General features: G+C 34.7%; 1 protein-coding gene across 5 annotated transcripts in view; it reads right to left on the bottom strand.

Moving 5' to 3' along the window:
* The window catches only part of BRWD3 (bromodomain and WD repeat domain containing 3), a 124,235-nt gene that overhangs the window by 5,827 nt on the left and 96,861 nt on the right, over positions 1–21,547 (bottom strand). For 4 of the 5 annotated variants that reach the window (XM_033849196.2, XM_073799357.1, XM_033849195.2 and 1 more), the window contains 14 exons: positions 19,298–19,380; positions 18,094–18,205; positions 17,087–17,148; positions 16,828–16,983; positions 15,830–15,950; positions 14,693–14,818; positions 14,528–14,606; positions 9,654–9,710; positions 8,423–8,563; positions 7,471–7,545; positions 5,977–6,126; positions 4,494–4,657; positions 4,033–4,130; positions 3,330–3,488 (listed from right to left, as the gene is read on the bottom strand). In XM_033849196.2, the coding sequence (XP_033705087.1) occupies positions 3,330–3,488; positions 4,033–4,130; positions 4,494–4,657; positions 5,977–6,126; positions 7,471–7,545; positions 8,423–8,563; positions 9,654–9,710; positions 14,528–14,606; positions 14,693–14,818; positions 15,830–15,950; positions 16,828–16,983; positions 17,087–17,148; positions 18,094–18,205; positions 19,298–19,380 (1,583 nt within the window). The remainder of the gene's footprint in view (positions 1–3,329; positions 3,489–4,032; positions 4,131–4,493; positions 4,658–5,976; positions 6,127–7,470; positions 7,546–8,422; positions 8,564–9,653; positions 9,711–14,527; positions 14,607–14,692; positions 14,819–15,829; positions 15,951–16,827; positions 16,984–17,086; positions 17,149–18,093; positions 18,206–19,297; positions 19,381–21,547) is intronic. The other variant, XM_033849197.2, reaches the window with a different exon arrangement.

Below are 21,547 nucleotides of genomic sequence, written 5' to 3'. Positions count from 1 at the left end.
AAGTAAAGAGAGAGAAGGTGGCTGAGGACTGAGACTTGGTATATTCCAACATTTAAAGATAAAGAACAATTGGCAAAGATAAGCGAGGTAGGAGGAAAACAGGAGAGTGGACTGGAAAAATTGGAGAGAGCAAAGAGTAGGGTTGTATGGTAACCACAATTACAAGATTAGTCTAATAGTCTAGGTGTTATGGACTGAATTTTGTGTGCCCACTCCACTCCGCCAAATACATATGCTGAAGCCCTAACCCCCAATATGACTGTATGTAGAGCCTTTAAGGAAGTAATTAAAATTAAATGAAATCATAAGGGTAGGTGGGCCCTAATGCACCAGGACTCGCCTATGTCCTTATAAGAGAAAGACACACCAGTGCTCACTTGTTCTCCCTGTCTGTGTATGCAAAGAAAAAACTCACACGAGGACACAGGGAGAAGGTAGCCATGAGCAAGCCAGGAAGAAAGCCCTTACCAGACACCAACCCTGCTGGCACCTTGATCTTGGATTTTGAGCCTCCAGAACTGTGAGAAAATAAATGTCTGTTGTAGGTATATGAAAAGGTGCTCAACATCTCTAACCATCAGGGAATGTAAATCAAAAACACAATCAGATATCACCTCACACCTGTTAGGGTTGCTAATATCAAAATGATAAAAGATAACTAGTGTTGGCGAGGATGTGGAGAAAAGGGAACCCTTGTACACTGTTGGCGAAAAAGTAAATTAGTACAGCCATTATGGAAATCAGTACGGAGGTTCCCTAAAAAAAACTAAAAATAGAACTACCATTTGATCCAGCAAACCCACTTCTGGATATATACCCAAAGAAATTGAAATCAGCATCTTGAAGAGATATCTGTATTCCCATGTTCAGTGTAGCATTATTCACAACAGTCAAGACATGGAAACAACCTGTATGTCTTTCCACAGATGAATGGATAAAAGAAGGAAATATTGCCATTTACGACAACATGCATGGAGCTGGAGGACATTATGCTAAGCAAAATATGCAAGATACAGAAAGAGAAATATTGCATGATATCACTTATATCTATAATCTAAAACAGTCATACTCATAGAGGGAGAAAGTAGGATGGAGGTTGCCAGGGGATGGAGGGAAGAAAAATGGGGAGGTGTTGGTTAAAGCGTACAAAGATTCAGTTATTCTGGATATCAAATGTACAGCATGGTGACTACAGTTAACAATACTGTATTGTATACCTGAAATTTGCTATGAGGATAGACCTTAAATCTTCTCAACACACTCGGTAACTATGTAGAGGTGATGGATATGTTAATTAGTTTGATTGTCGTGACCATTTCATGGTGTGTATGTATATCAAAATATCAAATTGTACGCTTTAAATATATACAATTTTTATATGTCAAATGGTATCTCAATATAGCTGCTAAAAATGAATATCTGTTGTTTAAGCCAATCTGTGGTGTCTTGCTGTGACAGCCCATGTTGACTACTATACTAGGCTAGAGACTATGGGGATAGCAATACAAACTGTAGCAAGAGATTTGAGTGATACTAAAAGTTGTAGAATTCACAAAACTTAGCAACTGACACTTATGAGGGATAAAAGGTGAGTCAAAGAACACTGTAAGATTTTAAGTTGGATGACTCAGAAGATGATGGTGCCATTAACGAAAATAGTGAGTGCAAAAAAAAGAAGCAAGCTTGAAACATAAAAATGGATGATAAGCACTCAAGGGAAATTTTTTTAAGAAGTACTGGAAATGAGACTGGTAGAATAAAGAGATATTAGGGCTAGATATATGAATTTGGAGTCATCAGCATAAAGATGATAGATGTAGTTATTAAATTCCTTTATTTGTAGAGGACAAAAAAAGTGAGAAACTGCAAATAGGAGGCATGAAAGGCCAAAGAAAAGACAAAATATAGAAATATAGGAGAAACAGAGATATAAGATCAGTAGAGTATAGAAGCCAGGCAGTGGAGTTCCTAGAGGGGGTAGTCAATAGCATGCAATGATACAGAGAGATCAAGGAGATGGGGACTAAGAAAAGGACTGGTTGGTCACTGAAGATTACTGGTGATTCGGGGGAGAAAAGCTTTTGGAGAGTGGTATGGGCAGAGGCCAGACTACAAAGCATAAAGGAATGTTTAGATGGAAAGAAAATAGAGGTAGGAAGTATAAGCTATTCTTTCTAAAAGCTTGACAGTGAAGGAAAGGGCAAAAAGAGAAGTGCCATGAGTATGCAATGTGCAGCAGGATCAGAGGAGAGGGTAAAGATATAAATTGGAAAAATAAAGGCACTAATTATTTTAAAGTAATCTGAAGTTTCAATATTTCTCACATAACTGATATAAAATATATCTTTAGAACATCTATTTTTAAGTTATTTGATACTTCAATAACAATGGATAAGCTACTTAATCTTTCATTAAAAATTTATATAAAATAGAAATATATATTCCAATAAAGATATTTATAAAAGCATATTAATCATTCTTCACAAACTTTAAATAGATGAACATATTAGAACTTTCTGTGAACATGCTCAGGGTCCATAACATAGGACTAAGTATAAGAAGAAAGTCTGCATAACAACAATAACCTTCCAGTATTTATAACTGATGCCCTCAGACATAGTCCAAAATGGATGTACCTGATAATGAATTATTAGGTCAGGGATTTCTTTTTAAGCAGTGAAAATTTTTCTTCAAATAAAAGTTATATGAAAGCTCATCACATGAAATAAAAAACAGAGTTGCTCTGGTTGAAAGGAGAAAGCTCTTCTCAGTATTTTTGAAGTACCTCTGGATTACCCAGAAATAGGTAGAACAGTCTGAAAACCCCTGAATTATTGAGACAGCAGGCCCCTGAAGGAAGAGAATATCTGAGTAACATAACTGGGAAACCAAAGGAAGGTTTTAGAAGTGGATGTTGACTGAAAGAAGGCTCACTTTTCAACACAAACCCTTTTGTAAAATTGGGGTAGCCCCCAAAAATATGAGGCCTATTTAAAGGTGATTTTGGATTTTTTTCCTCTCTTATTAATATGGTTTAATAATATGAAAAGCCCTAAATGTGTCAAACAGTCTAGTTTTACGTGCTTGGGGAAAGATCTCTTCATTTAGTTTTTTCTCCCTACTCATTTTAAATTTTATTTTAAAAGACTAAGATATGTTTGGAAATCTGCATATGAAATCCTATCTGACTCAAGTCTGACAATATTGAAATCCTCATTAACTATAAGAACATGCTAATTTTTACTACCTAAATATATCAGCTTTTAAATGATTTGTCTGCCATCATAAAGGAACAAAGAATAAATGCCCTGTCCATATTTATTTCTTACCTTGTTTAATCGGCAAAACTTTATTTCGAAATGATTTGGCTTTCCCTGGGTCATGGCTATTTCCACTTCGGCTATATCCACTGAAGCTCGATGAAGAAAATGGCCCATCCAGTTCATCATCAAGTAAATACAGTGACAGCCCTTCAGCAGCATCTGAAACTTACATTTAAAAAGATTGTAATGTTAACATAATTATGTTTTCAGAAAAATTTAACAGGCTGTTTTTAAAACTATATCTCAGTTATTTCACTCTAACATCAAAATTACAAATTGTTTAAAGAAAATATGAATATTTTGAGAACAAATGTTTTATTACATCATTAAGCTTTCAAGCAGTTTGTCAGAAAAACTTGTCCAAGAAAACCACCTCCCCACATTATGAATCTTCAACTCTTAGGTTGGCAAGTATATTATAGATGAGTGGTATGAGATATTACAGATGTTAAAAATCATAAAGTCACATAATTTTAAAACTAAGTGACTTTAAAATTCATCTAGTCTTAACACCCTTACTTTAAAAATGAAGAAACTAAGTCCTATGACCTAATGTCTTACCCAGGGCCACAGAGAACTGGGGATAAAATGCAATTTTTCTATTGATACATCCAAATCCACTGCTCCTTGCATTATAAACCATGCTGCCTCTTCTATATTCTTTAGTTAAACTAAAATACAGAACACCAAAAACAAAAGACATATTTACCAGGAGATGAGAAAGGAGAGCTAGTCCTGGCATAAGACACTGAGGTATTCTGGTCATTTTTAGGCTGTAACTTCATTTGTTTCTGTTTCCCTTTTGGACTATAAGTAAAAATATATAATAATGAACAAATTTTTCTATTAGCAATATATTATGATAGTATGATACAAAATGCTTAAGCTAAGCAAAGAAGAAATGCAATATAATTTAAGTGAAATAATTCAAATTGGTAATAGGACAAAGTTAAATTTCAATCATTAAAATTAAAAAAAAAAGGTTTTGGTATAGTAAAATCCATTTAAAAAAGCTTTGGGTTACCAGCTCCACCTTTACACAGGCATAAGAGTTCTAACAACAACAAAAAAATCTCTTGGATTCCCTCAAAGTAGTCAATAAACTTTAAGAAGTGAGGTAATACATACAAGATGCTTTGAAAACTAAACTGTTATGTCAATGTAATATACCTAGGAGCTCTGCTACTAGATAATGAACTGCTGCTGCTTCTTAGACGTTTTCTGTACCGTGGCCTTCTCCTCTTCTGACTCTGGATTGCTGACTTATATTCAGAGATGATATTTTTAATATGACTTTCAAATAAGGCAGATAATCGCAATGTCATGCTATAGATCTGAAAAGGTAGAAATTAGTCTTGTTTTACCAACTACTTTAATTATATAAAAATAACAGGTTATAAACATGCCTGAACAATATCAACATCATCCTTTCAGACATAATATATGTGCTTCTTACACTTGAAAAATTCTTCCTGAAGAACTAAAACAAAATACCATTTTTACCTACAAATTAATAAAGATTTTTAAAAGATAATATACAATGTTGGAAAGGGGAGGAAAAAACATTCTTATACATTGCCAGTGGGTATTTTAACCTGAACAACATTCTAAGGACAATCTGCAATATTTGCCAAAAACCTTAAAATATATACATCCTTTGGCTAATAATTTCATCTTTAGGAATTTATCCTAAGGAAATATCAGAGAATTACACACACAAAATAATTACGTTCAAGGATGTTAAAGATGTTAGCCACAGCATTATCCATTTAAAGTGAAAAACTAAAAACAACCTAAATCTCTAGCACCAGGACGCTGGTTAAACAACACAAAACCACCTACACAAAACCACCTACTCTTCTGTTTTCAAAGAGTAATAATAAGATGGAAAAATGTTCATAATATATATTTTTAAAAAGGCTTCAAAATATAAAACCTACTGTTTAAAGATTATACAAACATTTATCAGTACACATGTAAACGTAGAAAATAAATCAAGTGTGAAAAATTATGTGTACAGAAATCAGTGAAAATTCATTTCATATGAAGTGGAAGTGAGCATGTATATACCTACTGCGCAATTGATTTAAAAGTTAATCAGTTACTAGTGATTAGAAAACACAAAAATTATTACTTTTTTGTTCTCAAGATGTTTAAGTGCTGACAAAACACAGAGAAAGTATTAAATGTGAGTATGAATAAACAGTTATAATTTCCCAATATAGTTCACTAATTTGTTATAATAAAGGGAACATAAATATTCAGAGCTAATCTAAATATTTCATATAAATTAATCCTGTCAACCACTTTTATTTATCAAATTATTTATTGGACATATTAAAGAGTACTCAAATTTCTACCACTCCTTTCCTTGACTTCTCTCTGGCAAATACAGGTATTACTTAAGAGTAAAGAAGAGGCAGGTAGGAGAAAGGAAGTAGGGCTTAATTTCAGAATGACTATGCTAAATGTATCTTTAATGCATGCTTAATAAACTGTTTCAGAGAAAGTACTGAGAATCAAACTTTAGAAACTGTGCCAGAATGGTAGTACATACTTGTTTAGCAATTTTAAAACTGGTGAAAGAAAATTGCCTGATATATATAACTAAACACTTAGGTAATTAATCCACCTAATATTGTTTTTTTCATACCCTTGACTTTTTATTAGAGGTATAAGCTTTGGAGTTGCTGAATATTTGGCGAACATCCTTATAAAATTCCAGAGGACTACCATAGTTTCCTGCTTCCAAAGTTTCTTTCACAGTGCTGAAGTCCATAGGAGTGTCTATAACATGACAATCCTACAAAGAAGAATGTGTTATTAAACACACAGGCTGAGTAACAACACTACATAATACAATGGGACTGAGATTTGCATCATCATGAAACAAACACACTGCTCTTCAATCTGCCAGTTACCTCTTTGTAGTCCCAAACCATCCATTTAATAGAGGTCTTTTGGTGGCTCAGGGAAACAGCAGGGGTCTGTGGGAGGGTCTTAGCCCTCACCCTTCAATAGAAAACCATATGACTCTCTCAAGGGACAGAACAGAAAATCCACAGCCACTGGCTTCATCTCTACATAGATGGGAATATCTTGGAAATAGGTAGCTAATTTGTGACATGGAACTATTTAATTCTGTGTGAATAATCCCATCTTCTACTTTCATTGAGCAATGTGCCAGGGAGTTGGCATGAGGGCATTCTACCTAAACTGTCATTAGTTGAAGGTCAAAATCAAATTGGCCATGTTTGTGCCTTTCTCCTATCTTTTTGTTTTTAAATAAATGTGACACTTGTGCTTCATCTAAAGTCTTCAGTCTCAGATTCATGATTAGTTTGATCTTTATTAGTTAGGGGTAGGAGAAGATTCTTTCTATTTTAATCTAAATCTTTCAAGTCTAGTTAAGATATTCCTAGGGTTATCATATGGAATTACATCTGAAATTTATACTTATGTATACCACAACCACCAATAATAAACATGTTCTGGAGTGAAAACCATAGTCAATATTAGATCCTTCATCCTACTTAGAATCATTAAGAAATAAAAGCACAACATTTCTCTCAAAAGAGAAGCCAAAGGGCCAGATGAAGGGGCAGAAGAAAGGTATTATAAAAAGAGAAAGTATTTTTCAAAGTATGAGAAATCACAGTTGATCTTTATGTATCTTCTTAAATTTTTTTGCTTAAATCATAAAAACCAAAGTGTATTCCAACATAATATGGCTTATGAAACAAAGATTTTCATAGAGAAAAAATATTGGAACTTCATGCAATACAGTGACCAAAACTCAAAAGACCCAGTCAGCCTGCTGAATAAAGTCCCACTGGGAACAATCAGCTGCAGTTACAGACACAATTATGTTGTGTAATTGATGTTTTCTACTCTGCTACAGTAGCTTTAGAACTATAGAAACAAACATCTACCCAGATGCTACAAAGAACTCTCCAGAGCATGTGTTGTTTAAAAGACAAAAAATAAACAACCAAAATCTCAAACAAAGGTAAAAAGATAGTAAGCAAAGTTGAAAAATAGCTTTATAAATTATAAAAGGTTTGTTTACAGTATGGGGATTTAAAAAAGTAAAACAACACACAAACAACTAGAACATATATGCCTTTTAAGAGACTACTAGGCCTACCTCACAAAGAGATGGATCTTGTTGTCGTTCTGGAATAACTGACTCAGAGGATTCGCCCTCTTGCTCTTGATGGCCCTATTAGGGTAAAGAAGATATATTGTATTTCCAGACCACCATAACAAAATATCAAGACTTGCAATGCAATTATGATTTAAAGCTCAAAGATCCATAAATAGGAATTATGTTTTTACTAACTATAATTTAAGATGAAGGAATTCTACATTCACCATTCTCCTCTACCATGAAAAATACAAAACTAATTTATTCTACCTAAACCCCCTACAAAAACAAATCGTTTTGTTGAATGTAATTTTGTTCCTTATTGGAATAATATTTTTTCCCAACTGAAACCTGTTTATGCAGAGAATATTGATGTTTACTAATTTCAGAGGATAGTTTGATGTATTTCTGAAATATTGCTGTACCTTTTTTCTGAAAAAGCTAAAACAGATTTGCTATCTATACTAAAAGGTTATTCAACATGTAATAGATATACTCCTAGAAAAGGTATCCTGTAATTTAAGTTCTCATGCTTTTATCTTTGCTGAAAAGTAATATGGTATATTGATTATTCTAAGTGATCATATTTAATAACTTATTTATTGTAAATTAAATAGGGCTGACATATGTTATCAAGGGTCTCCAGTGTGTAGAAGTTTATTAGAAGTTAATAAAGTGCATTAAACAAATAGGCAAAATAAAAGCAGCAAGGAAATGCAAAGATGTTTAGATTAAAATTTGGTTTACAACTGTGTAATTTACAAAGTACATGTCAGGCATTTTAAAAAGTCATGACTAATCACACTACACACTTTCACAATTCAAAGATACACAAACAAAGAAGGAAGAAGGAAGGAAGGAAGAAAGGGGGGGAAAGGGCTCTTAACTAGAACGTAGCATGGACATTTATGGGAAATTACATATTGGTAATTAGTTAAATAACTATACTTACTGGGTAGGAAAGAGGATCAGATGGCTGTCGAAATGGCTCTGAGTCTTCACGTTCATAAATGAGGCCCAACAGTTCTGTGCATTGTTTTCTCCAAGCATCAGGATTACACTTTAAAGACAGTCTTCTGCCTCGGCATTTGACCTGTAGATTTTAAAAGAATTATATCTAAAAGCTCTTTCCTTAAGTCTTCATTGATTTTTTCCTGTCTTCCTCTGTTAATATATATCTATATAAGATAGAGCAGCTGCTATTTAAAAATTTCTTAGTTTAGATTAAACATCATTCTCCCTGGCAAAAATATAAACAAGTAAAAACTGGATATTATATTCTTAGAAACAGCAATAATTCTAGCATTCTGAATTCTCATTTTAAGAAAATCTACAAGGTCAATAATTTTAATACCTTAGTCTTTGCTGCTAGTTAAGAATATTTGACAATGGCACTGTAATTTTCTCAAAATAACAATTGAACAATATATATATTCTTAAGTAAATCCTTTGTGGTCATAATATATTCTTGCCTTTACTATTTGATGCCTTTTTTATACAATCTGTTTCAGTATTTGAAAGGGAACATTTTCCTTATATACAACAAATGTTTGTCTAATTATCATAGAGGAGAAGTGTGCAGAACAGAGTTAACATAACAGACCTGAGGCTATCTTTAGCAGGGCTTGCTTATAAGGTTGGCCCTTGACTGGCATCTAGGAACCTGGTACTTGAACTCTTTTCTAAATAATAAAGGTGGTTTACTGTGCCCACACTGTTTGTACAAAGAATGTCACTTGTGCTGAACATTCACTTTCCTGTACATTTCCTATGCTTTCCTGCTTTCTGTGAGTCTGGAATCTTGGCATGTGCTAGCTAGATGGGGTCTACATAACAAACTCCCAATAAATTCTTTGGGAGATCAGTCTCTAATCACACACATGTTGCTACATTTTCACTGTGGGAAAAGAATGTACTCTGTGTGGCCCTTCAGAGGAGAGAGAGAACATAAAGAAACCTGCACATGGATTCCTCCAGACTCTGCCTGTATCTTTTTCCTTGTGATCCAGCTGTGTATCCTTACTGTGTCACTGTCATAAACCTTAGCGATGAGTTAACAAGTATATATACTGAGTTCCATAAGTCTTTCTAGCAACTCTCCAAATATGTGGAGTTGGTCTTAGGGATCCCTGACACAGGAAGCCTGAATTTTTTTCTTATCAGCAGTTCATTTATCCACTTACCCTTCTTCCAGATGAAGTACCAGGACCATCTGAATCTAAATCAACCATTTCTGTATCCTAAAATTAAAAAGGAAGAGTGGGAGAAGATATTAAGTTATATTCAGTCTTTTACAAATTTACAAAGAAATGGCAAATATAATCACAATTAACTCCCTCATTGGAGCAGGCAACAGAACAAAGGTGAGAGGGAGACTCACTCCAAACTTCACCTACATGCTATATACAAGTTGGAAAATATACTGGGAAAAGAAGAGTAAATGAGGTTTCTCTTTAAATCAGAATAGGAAATGAGGGGGAAAGTACAATGATTGGTATCTAAAGTTGTACTTAAATGTTAGTATTTTTTAAAGAAACTTATTTTATATGACATGATAATTTAATATACTATAATCATGAATTACTCATGATTAATCTTTTGCTACTTCAAGAAATATATCTCTTTTCTATAGGGAAAATATGAATGTGTATTAAAACATAAGATTCAGTTAAGTATCCCTCTGAGGGTTAGTTTTTTAATACAAAGAGGCAAGGCCCACACACCACTATTAACTTGGTGATGGTGAAGCACACTGGTAATGCCTCAGAGAATCTAGAAAATGGCTACAAGTGAACTTATCTACAAAACAGAAATAGAGTTACAGATGTAGAAAATAAACTTATGGTTACCAGGCGGGTAAGGGTGGGGGAGGGATAAATTGGAAGATTGGGATTGACATATACACACTACTATATATAAAATAGATAACTAATAAGGACCTACTGCTTAGCACAGGGAACTGTACTCAGTACTCTGTAATGGCCTATATGGGAAAATAATCTAAAAAAGAGTGGATATAGGTATATGTATAACAGATTCACTTTGCTGTACACCTGAAACTAACACAACATTGCAAATCAACTATACCCCAATAAATTTTTTTTAAAAAAAGAAAGCAAAGTGGCTCATGAGCCATTGGTTTCCCTTTCTAAAATTGCTGAATTACATTTTACTTTAATTTTCTATTCTAACCCAGAGTGCCATTCTGAGGTGAGCAACATCCATCCATGATAAAAACTCCCTGGGGGGTTAATATCCAAAAGATATAACAAAATAGGTATAGATTTTATTTCAACATAATAAAGGCCATATATGACAAACTCACAGCTAACTTCATGGTCAATGGAAAAAACCCAAAAGCTTTTCCTCTAAGATCAGGAACGAGACAAGGATGTCCACTCTTTTATTTTATTTAACATAGTATTGGAAGCCCTAGCTAGAACAATTAGTCAAGAAAAACAAGACATCCAAATTAAAAAGGAAGAAGTAATACTGTCTCTGTTAGCAGATGACATAATATTACATATAGAAAACTCTAAATACTCCACCAAAAAACTGCTAGAACTAATCAACAAATTCAGTAAAGTTGCAGGATACAAAATCAATATACAAAAATAAGTTGTGTTTCTATACACTAATAATGGGCTATCAGAAAGAGAAATTAAGAAAATAATGCCATTTATAATTGCATCAAAAAGAATAAAATACCTAGGAATAAATTTAACCAAGGAGTTGAAAGATCTGGACACTGAAAACTATAATACATTGATGAAACAGAAGAATACACAAATAAATGGAAATTTTTTTCCATGCTCATGGATTGGAAAAATTAATATCGTTAAAATGTCTGTACTACTCAAAGCAATATACAGATTCAACACAATTTCCAACAGCATTTTTTGCAGAAATAGAAAATAATCTTAAAATTCATATGGAACCATATAAAAGAATTCTAATAGCAATCTTGAGAAAGAAGAACAGAGCTGGAGGCATCACACCTCCTGATACCAAACTATATTACAAAGATATAGTAATCACAAGAGTATGGTATTGACATAAAACACACAGATCAATGGAACAGAATAGAGCACAGAAATAAACCCATGCATATTGGTCAATTAATTTACAACAGAGGAGCCAAGAATATAAAATAGGGAAAGGATAGTTTCTTCAATAAATTGTGCTGGGAAAAGTGGATATCCACCTGCAAAAGAATGGAACTGGACACCTATCTTACACCATACATTAAACACAACTCAAAATGGATTAAGGACTTGGATGTAAGACATGAAACCATAAAGCTCCTAAGAGAGGGCTTCCCTGGTGGTGCAGTGGTTGAGAGTCCGCCTGCCGAGGCAGGGGACACGGGTTCGTGTCCCGGTCCAGGAAGATCCCACATGCCGCGGAGTGGCTGGGCCCGTGAGCCATGGCCGCTGAGCCTGTGCGTCTGGAGCCTGTGCTCCACAACAGGAGAGGCCACAACAGTGAGACGCCCGCGTACCGCAAAAAAAAACAAAAAAAAAACAACTCCTAAGAGAAAACACAGGGGTGTAAGCTGCTTGACATTGGTCTTGACAATGATGTTTTTGGATGTGACAAAATGCAAAGGTAATAAAAGGCAACAAAAGCAAAAATAAACAAGTGGAACTACATCAGACTAGAAAGCTTCTGCACAGTAAAGAAAACCATCAACAAAATGAAAGGCAATATACCAAATGGGAGAAAATATTTGCAAATCATATATTTGATAGGGGTTAATATCCAAAAGATATAAACAACTTGATAGCAAAAGAACAAATAATCCAATTAAAAAATGGGCAGAGAAACTGAATAGACATTTTTCAAAGGAGACATCCAAACGACAAACGGGTACATGAAAAGGCACTCAACATCACTAATCATCAGGGAAAAGCAAAGGAAAACCACAGTGAAATATCACCTCACACCTGTTAGAATGGTTATTATCAAATAGACAAAGAAATAACAAGTGCTGGCGAGGATGTGGAGAAAAGAGAGTCCTTGTGCACTGTTGGTAGTAATGTAAATCGGTACAGCCACTATGGAAAACAGTACGGAGGTTCCTCAAAAAATTAAAAACAGAACTACCATATGATCCAGCAATGTCACTTATGGGTATATATCTAAAGGAAATAAAAACAAGATATCAAAGATATAAAGTTGTACTCCCATGTTCATTGCAGTATTATTCACAATAGCTAAGATATGGAAACAATCTGTCTGTCAACAGATGAATGGACAGAGAAGATATGGTATATATATATATACACAATGGAATATTATTCAGCCTTAAGAAAGAAGGTAATTCTGCCATTTGTGACAATGCAGATGGACCTTGAGGGCATTATGCTAAGTGAAATAAGTCAGACAAAGAAAGACAAATACTGCATGGTATCACTCATATGTAGAATCTTTAAAAAAAGGGAAAGTCAAACTCATAGAAACAGAGTACAGAAAAGCGGTTGGGTGGTGGACCAGATGGTAGGGGGGAATATGGAGAGGGTGGTAAAAGGATACAAACTTCCAGCTAGAAGATGAATAAGGTCTGAGGATATAAGGATCTAATGTAAACCATGGTGACTATAATTGATAACACTGTATTGTACAACTGCAATTTACTTAAAGAGTAGAACCTAAATGTTGAAAGAAAGGAAGGAAGGGAAGGAGGGAGGGAGGGAGGAAGGGAGAGAGGGAGGGAGGGAGGAAGAAAGGAAAAGTAAGGTTGCTGAATTACATTTTACTTTAATTTCCTATTCTAATTCAAGTAATGCTACTTTGAGGAGGTATTCTTGCTACATCAAATTCTGAATCAAAATGCATTTATATGAAAGGTCAGAGAAAATATTAGGAATAAGAATGATAAATTTTTCATTAGTTTCAGGAGGATAATATCTAATTGGCATATCTGAGTTTTCCTTAATATGTAAATAACATTTAACTTCAATAATACTTACAACATTTTATAGTCAAATACATTTTTGTAAAATTTAAAAACACGGGGGAAAAAATAAATAAAAAAAAATAAAAACACTGGAGATTTACCATTCTGGGAATTAACAGTACAGAAAATATAAACATGTAAAATACCTCTGTACAATAATAGCCACTGCAATAAAATCCAGCATATCTGAGTCACTCATCCCTGGGATGAATTGTTTTCCATTAAATATTTTTGAATTGTCACTTTTCATTACTGTTTAAGCCTTTTATCTTGGTTTTTGCTTCTATCATAGCCTCTAGTCACAAATAGCTTAATGTAAATTAGGGATATGACTGGGTGGGGAAATAAGATATGTGAGGGTCTACTGACAATACTAATTCCATTTCATTAAGAAAAACTGGTTTATGTTTGCAAATTTTCGTAAAGGAAATCAAATAGCAATTCCATGAAAGTACTAAAGTACTAAAAATGTAGACTTTCAAGTTTAAAATTATAAAATACTTTAAAATTTTATATATACTGTGTAGAAAATTAATCCCTACTGAAACTACCATCAACTAACCATTCTTTTAAAACACTGATTAGTGCTTTGTCCTGTTTTCAAGGGCTGGAAAATAAAGTATTGATTTCTCATCACAGAAACCCACTGTGTCAAAAAGGATGACTGACCACCTCTCTCTGGCTGTAGCACACTACATTTTTGGTATATATTATCTACATATAGGTTAAAGAGTTTAATACAAAAAGATGCAGGTGTTCAGCCAGCTTTCAGAAATCAGCTTCACTGCTTATAGTTAGTTTTTTTTTTTTTTTTCTGTACACGGGCCTCTCACTGTTGTGGCCTCTCCCATTGCAGAGCACAGGCTCCGGACACGCAGGCTCAGCGGCCATGGCTCATGGGCCCAGCCGCTCCACGGCATGTGGGATCCTCCCAGACCGGGGCACAAACCCGTGTCCCCTGCATCGGCAGGCGGACTCTCAACCACTGCGCCACCAGGGAAGCCCCTATAGTTAGTTTTAACACTTACATATAATACTTACTGTACTTTAAATGACAGAAAAGGAATTTATGCCTACTAATCATGCTGTGATTCTTACCTCCTCTGCATCAGTACTGTTTAGTTCTTCTGCTTTAATTTTATTATAAGTATCCAGTATATCAGTACAGCTCTGATCCCTGATAAGACAGATAAGTTAAAATACATTTCAATAAATTTTAGAAGTCAGAAGTCAGCCTCTATGGGAGATAAAACTTCTTCTTACCCAATAAAGCGAAGTAAGACATCAGTTACAATTTTGGCTGCTTTAACTATAGGACTGTCTGGCTCATTGAAAGTCCTAGCATTATGCTCAATGTAGCGTACTTCCCACATTAATGCTGATATTCTCCTATGAAAGAAAAAATACCCTGTTACTCTTGGTTGATACATTTAAAGTCTATTCTAGGATTAGACAACATAGAACAACTAGGCATTTAATCATGATATGTCAAAGGTGTTCAGATATATGTATGTGACTCAATATATGTGTGTGACTAATGTGCACTAATAAAGGTATATAGTTAGAGTATTTGAAGCACAGGCAAGAGTTCAGAACCACTGGACTATAAACTTGGATATGAAAACTTGGAAAAGAACTGACCCACGACATTGTGGGTAAATAGCGATTTGACCAAGGTCAAAGTAACAAAAACAAACAAATACTGCTTTGATAAATCAACAGAAGAATGTTTCGTTTTCAGAGAAAAGCAAAAAACAAAAAGGACAGATTTTTACCTCATTGCTTTTATGATATATATTATTGAATGAAATTATAGGTAAAGATATAAAATACACCCAACTGGTTATATTTATAACCATTTCATGGAATAATTGTGGTTAGGACACAGTAGACTCTAGGGTGAGAGAGGTACCAAAAGCTGCCCTCCACTGCCTTCCCATAATCACCCCACTCCCAACCAAAACCAAGGAAAAAATAACTTGGCTTTTTCTATACACATTTTGGGACTGGTAATTAAATCTAATTAACTGCTGCCTAATTCCCCAACAGGGGATTTAAAACATGCTCCAAGTCCCTGGAGCACCATAATCAAGATGAATCCACAAACTACTTAATCTGCTTTTAATAAGTTAAAATTAACTGTAGTTTTTGTTTCATATGTGACTTCTGCTAGTCATAATTTCCTCGCTGTCCATACCCCTTCTTAGCCTGGAAGAGTGAAAATCTACTGAATAAAGGGAAATCAGTGTTCCAAATTTTCAGGAGAAATTTTGGAGTGGGTCTTCTGAACGGTTATTTTACACTATGAAAACAAAGATCTCAGTGTATCATTATGCAAAAAGGAAAGCAAAAGATATAAAACTATACAAGCTTTTAGGAAATGATAAATATTAAACAGACCTGTAAAAGCGATTTTCAAGTCTCCGCCTGATGGTGTTGAGGTCAGTTGGATAAGCAACTACAGTACAATACAAGGGATAGGCACTGAGATCCACTGGAACAGCAAAAGGGCTGGCAAAATCTACAACATTTACAAAATAAAAAAAGACAATTATAAAGAACACTAACATTTCATGTTAACAAACAAAAACACATATAAACAAGAAGGGTGGGTGATATAATACTACATTTCTAAAATGCTGATGATTCAATTATGTAAAAACTAGACCAATACTATTATAATGTTATTCTTTTTATTTGGACATTCTATCTACGAATCAATAATGCATGATACACTGGTTCAAATCGGTAAAAACAAGACAAAATTAAAGGAGAACTGTGTTTAGCTTCAAATTTATGTCTTTTCTGGATAAATGTCAAATGTCTCGTGATATACTTCAGAAAATATAAATAGTCATGGAGTAAAATATATTATTGCACCCACTGTCTTTACCAAAATATTGATCCAAAGTTAGGCTCAGGGAATAGCTAGAGAGCCAAAATGACTCAAGAAAGTAAAAGACACCTATATGGCTGCCTTCACTATTATAGCCCAAGAACTGAAAAAGTTTGCCAGTCATTACTTTGGCCAAGCAAATAAAAATGTTATTATTAAAACTAGAATCACCATGCCTCTTGGGTTAAAAGTATACAGTGAGAGGGCTTCCCTGGTGGCGCAGTGGTTGAGAGTCCGCCTGCCGATGCAGGGGACACGGGTTCGTGCCCCGGTCCGGGAGGATCCCACATGCCGCGGAGCGGCTGGGCCCGTGAGCCATGGCTGCTGAGCCTGCGCGTCCGGAGCCTGTGCTCCGCAACGGGAGAGGCCACAACAGTGAGAGGCCCGCATACCGCAAAAAAAAAAAAAGTATACAGTGAGAAAATGCATTTCCTTTTACAGAACTTATAATTCTGCTGGTTTTCCTTCTCATCTTCCTAACATTCTTTCACATTCACCATACCCAGGGAAAGAAGGTGGTTGATGCCCTGAATAACTCGTTCACATTCCTCATCTCTGGAATGAGCCCCCCACTCTCCTTCCTGAGGTTTGTATAGCAAAGCAGTCAATTCCTCCTGGGACACAGGAACACCAGCACCAACTTCATCTGGAAAGGCAGCTATGCATAAAGTGAAAAATCAGAAATAATTAGTTTCTAGAATCATGCTATTGCCATTTTTCTTTTAGAAAAATTATAATTCATTTTTTAAAAGCATATTTACTTCCTTCTGGAATTGGCTCCATATCCCAGGGACTCATCTTTTCTCTCTCGTTATTGTCCCAGCTATTAAAAAATAGCAAGATACAAATCAAATTCAGATGACATTTTATATACTAGCATAATTTGCATTACTTCTTGGGGGTGAAATTTGTAAAGGGACAATACAGTTTCCTTGAAGTACAACTTTGCTTACACAAAGATAATAATAAGCCTCTAATAGAGAAAACATGGCCCATCAATATGAAAGAGAGTTGTAAGCTTACTCTTAGTTCTGCTGGGCTTTTTTTTTTAATTCCAACCAAGCATACATTCAATGTTAAGCCAGGGTACAGAATAAAAAGATCTCTTTGGAAAATTCCTTTCAGGTTAAAAAAGTCGATTTAATAGATCACTTCTTTCTATGAGATAACCTAATTTATTCTAACAGGTTGAGTATTATAGCTTCTCCAAAAGTTTATTATTCCCTTTTGATCTACAATATGGAGACTAAAAGTCAATCTTCACAGAATAAACATTTGTTCTATCATTCTTGAGAAGAAAGCTTTATTTATTAGGAATCTTACAACTCTGGTATTTCATGAACAGCAAAAGTAAATTGTAGACAAACAGTACATCCAAACATAGTGCAGTCACTCCTGTCTAGAATTCATACCATTAAATAAAAGACTATGTAAATATTCAGTATTATATTCCAGGTGTAACAATTAATTTAAACACTGAATTAATTTCAGTACTCTTCATGAAATAATAATTGTAATTCTTGTCTAAAATAGAAATACTTACAAGAAAATACAGGAATAAGGGAGGCAGAAATAAGTCTTCAGTTCCTGCTTTGTGTTAGCATGCATATTGGACCAAAAGGTTTATCAACAAATTTCTTCCTTAAAGGTACTATGATTACTTCCTTACAGGTACAAGTCTTATAAGACTAGGTAAGGTAGGGTTTATAGAAAGTCCATATAGTACTACAGTATTATATCAGGTGTAAACGACCATAAATATACTTACTGAACACTGTAACACTGGAAAGAACTATCAGGATACTCTGGTTGAAAAGGCTGCTGACTCTCCACGGTCCCAAACCACCAGGCGTCATCTATTATACTGCGGAATCTATCACCTACAATGTTTTTAGAAATTCTTAAGAGTGCTCTTGAGAATAATCACTCTGTTCCCACTCTAAATTGCTAGTTTTTGTTGAATACAGAAGCAGCATTGTATCCAGCATTATTAGAAGTTTCAATCTGAGTTTTCCATATATGTGAATTTTACATTTTACCCTCTTCAAGGATTTTGATTTCCAAATGCTAATAATTATTCTGAAATAAATCACATATTACCGCATATAATTTAACTTTTATCAATTACTTGGGCTCATTAGACATACTGCTTTTTGTATTGCACATACGATACTACAGTTGTTTCTTCTATTTTTTGTTCCACCATTTTGTTTTTAAAAATCTCTTCATACTAGTTTTGTACCTTTAAATGGCTAAGCAATACAAAACCAACCATGTGGACAAAAATGTTTCTCCTACATAAGAAAGGAGAATTTAAAAGTACTAATAGCAGATAATAACATAGTGGTTGCTCTGTGTCAGGTACCATTTTATTCATATCGACCTTATAGGTATGTTCTGATGTGATTCCCATTTTACAGATAATGGAATTGAGGCAAACAGAGGTTAAAATCTTGCCCAAGATTAAACAGCTAGTGAAGGGGGAGGAATAGAGGGGGAGAGAATAAGAAGGGGAAAGAGAGAAAGGGAGAAAAAGGGAGAGGGGGAGACGGAGAGAGGAGGAGGGCAGAGGGGTAGATGGAAAGAGGTAGAAGAGGAGGAAGAGGGAGAGGAAGAGGGGGTGGGGGGGGCAGAGAGAAAGAGAGAGAGAGAGAGAAAGGAGAGAGAAACCCACAATCAGTAAAGGTCTTTTAAGAGCCCAAGTGTTAAGTACTCCATTTCATGGCCATTGACATTTCAAGATTTTCTTTTTAATACAGATTTGTATCCTAATAGAGTAGGTATTCACAGAAAAGGTTTTATGCCACTTACAATGTTCATAAAATCACCGAAACGTAACTGAAAAGAAAAATTTAATTTTTCTAATTTGGCTAACAGCTTTTTCAGTCTACTAATTTCTTTCTGTTAAATTGGTTTAAAAGTTACTTACTCTACTTCAAACAATAATTATTCAGTGAGAATTCTATACTTACCAATCTGCCAGTTCCTTTCTTTGGCTTCATTATAAAACTGATGTAGCACAAGGAAGTCAATGACATCTGGCATGTCATGATACCTGAGGAGAAAGTAAAGTTCATATGATTCAGTATACAGATATAACAGTATATGTTACTTTCTAAACATCCAGGAATATATGCTTAATGTGGAAGTATTGAGCAAAATGTTGCAAAACTCAACGTCCCTGTGAATGCATTTACTTAAATTAAACCCCATCTGTTTGATCTGTTTGGCTTAAATATTTAATTATGACATTATTTTTTTAATATTTGCATAAAGTAATTTATTTTCTTTATTACAGTGTATGTTTATTGGGGTTTATTTCGCTTGTTTTTATTCTCCTTTTTTTAACATCATTATTGGAGTAAAATTGCTTTACAATGGTATGTTAGTTTCTGCTTTATAACAAAGTAAATCAGTTATACATACACATATGTTCCCATATCTCTTCCCTCTTGCGTCTCCCTAACTCTCACCCTCCCTATGCCACCCCTCTAGGTGGTCACAAACCACAAAGCTGATCTTCCTGTGCTATGCAGCTGCTTCCGAATAGCAATCTATTTTACGTTTGGTAGTGTATATATGTCCATGCCACTCTCTCACTCAGTCTCAGCTTACCCTTCCCCGTCCGCATATCCTCAAGTCCATTCTCTAGTAGGTCTGTGTCTTTATTCCCGGCTTACCCCTAGGTTCTTCATGATCTTTTTTTTTCTTTTTTTTCTTAGATTCCATATATATGTGTTAGCATATGGTATTTGTTTTTCTCTTTCTGACTTACTTCACTCTGTATGACAGACTCTAGGTCCATCCACCTCACTACGAATAACTCAATTTCGTTTATGTTTATGGCTGAGTAATATTCCATTGCATATATGTGCCACATCTTCTTTATCCATTCATCCAATGATGGACACTTAGGTTGCTTCCATGTCCTGGCTATTGTAAATAGAGGCACAATGAACATTTTGGTACATGACTCTTTTTGAATTATGGTTTTCTCAGGGTATATGCCCAGTAGTGGGATTACGGGGTCATATGGTAGTACAATTTTTAGTATTTTAAGGAACCTCCATACTGTTATCCATAGTGTCTGTATCAATTTACATTCTCACCGCAGTGCAAGCGTGTTCCTTTTCTCCACACCCTCTCCAGCATTTATTGTTTCTAGATTTTTTGATGATGGCCATTCTGACTGTTGAGAGATGATATCTCATTGTAGTTTTGTATTTCCCTAATGATTAATGATGTTGAGCATTCTTTCATGGGTTTGTCGGCAATCTGTATATCTTCTGTGGAGAAATGTCTGTTGAAGCTTTCTGCCCATTTTTGGATTGCATTGTTTTTCTGTTATTGAGCTGCATGAGCTGCTTATAAATCTTGAAGATTAATCCTTTGTCAGTTGCATCATCTGCAAATATTTTCTCCCATTCTGAGGGTTGTCTTTTGGTTTTATTTATGGTTTCCTTTGCTGTGTAAAAGCTTTGAAGTTTCATTAGGTCCCATTTGTTTACTTTTGTTTTTATTTCCATTTCTCTAGGAGGTGGGTCAAAAAGGATCTTGCTGTGAGTTATGTCATAGAGTGTTCTGCTTATGTTTTCCTCTAAGAGTTAGAGAGTGTCTGGCCTTACATTTGAGTCTTTAATCCATTTTGAGTTTATTTTTGTGTATGGTGTTAGGGAGTGTTCTACTTTCATACTTTTACATGTAACTGTACAGTTTTCTCAGTATCACTTATTGAAGAGGCTGTCTTTTCTCCACTAGTATATTCTTGCCTCCTTTATCAAAGATAAGGTGACCATATGTGCATGGGTTTATCTCTGGGCTTTCTATCCTGTTCCATTGATCTATATTTCTGTTTTTGTGCCAGTACCATACGATCTTGATTACAGTAGCTTTGAAGTATAGTCTGAAGTCAGGTAGCCTGATTCCTCCAGCTCCGTTTTTCGTTCTCAAGATTGCTTTAGCTATTCGGGGTCGTCTGTGCTTCCATACAAATTGTGAAACTTTTTGTTCTAGTTCTGTGAAAAATGCCAGTGGTACTTTAATAGGGATTGCATTGAATCCGTAGATTGCTTTGGGTAGTAGAGTCATTTTCACAATGTTGATTTTTCCAATTAAAGAACATGGTATATCTCTCCATCTATTTGTATCATCTTTCATTTCTTTCATCAGTGTCTTATAATTTTCTACATACAGGGCTATTGTCTCCTTAGGTAGGTTTATTC

Source organism: Tursiops truncatus, chromosome X (genome assembly GCF_011762595.2).
Source record: "Tursiops truncatus isolate mTurTru1 chromosome X, mTurTru1.mat.Y, whole genome shotgun sequence".
In the NCBI taxonomy this organism is placed as follows: Eukaryota; Metazoa; Chordata; class Mammalia; order Artiodactyla; family Delphinidae; genus Tursiops; species Tursiops truncatus.
This window is presented reverse-complemented; position numbering and strand designations above follow the sequence as displayed.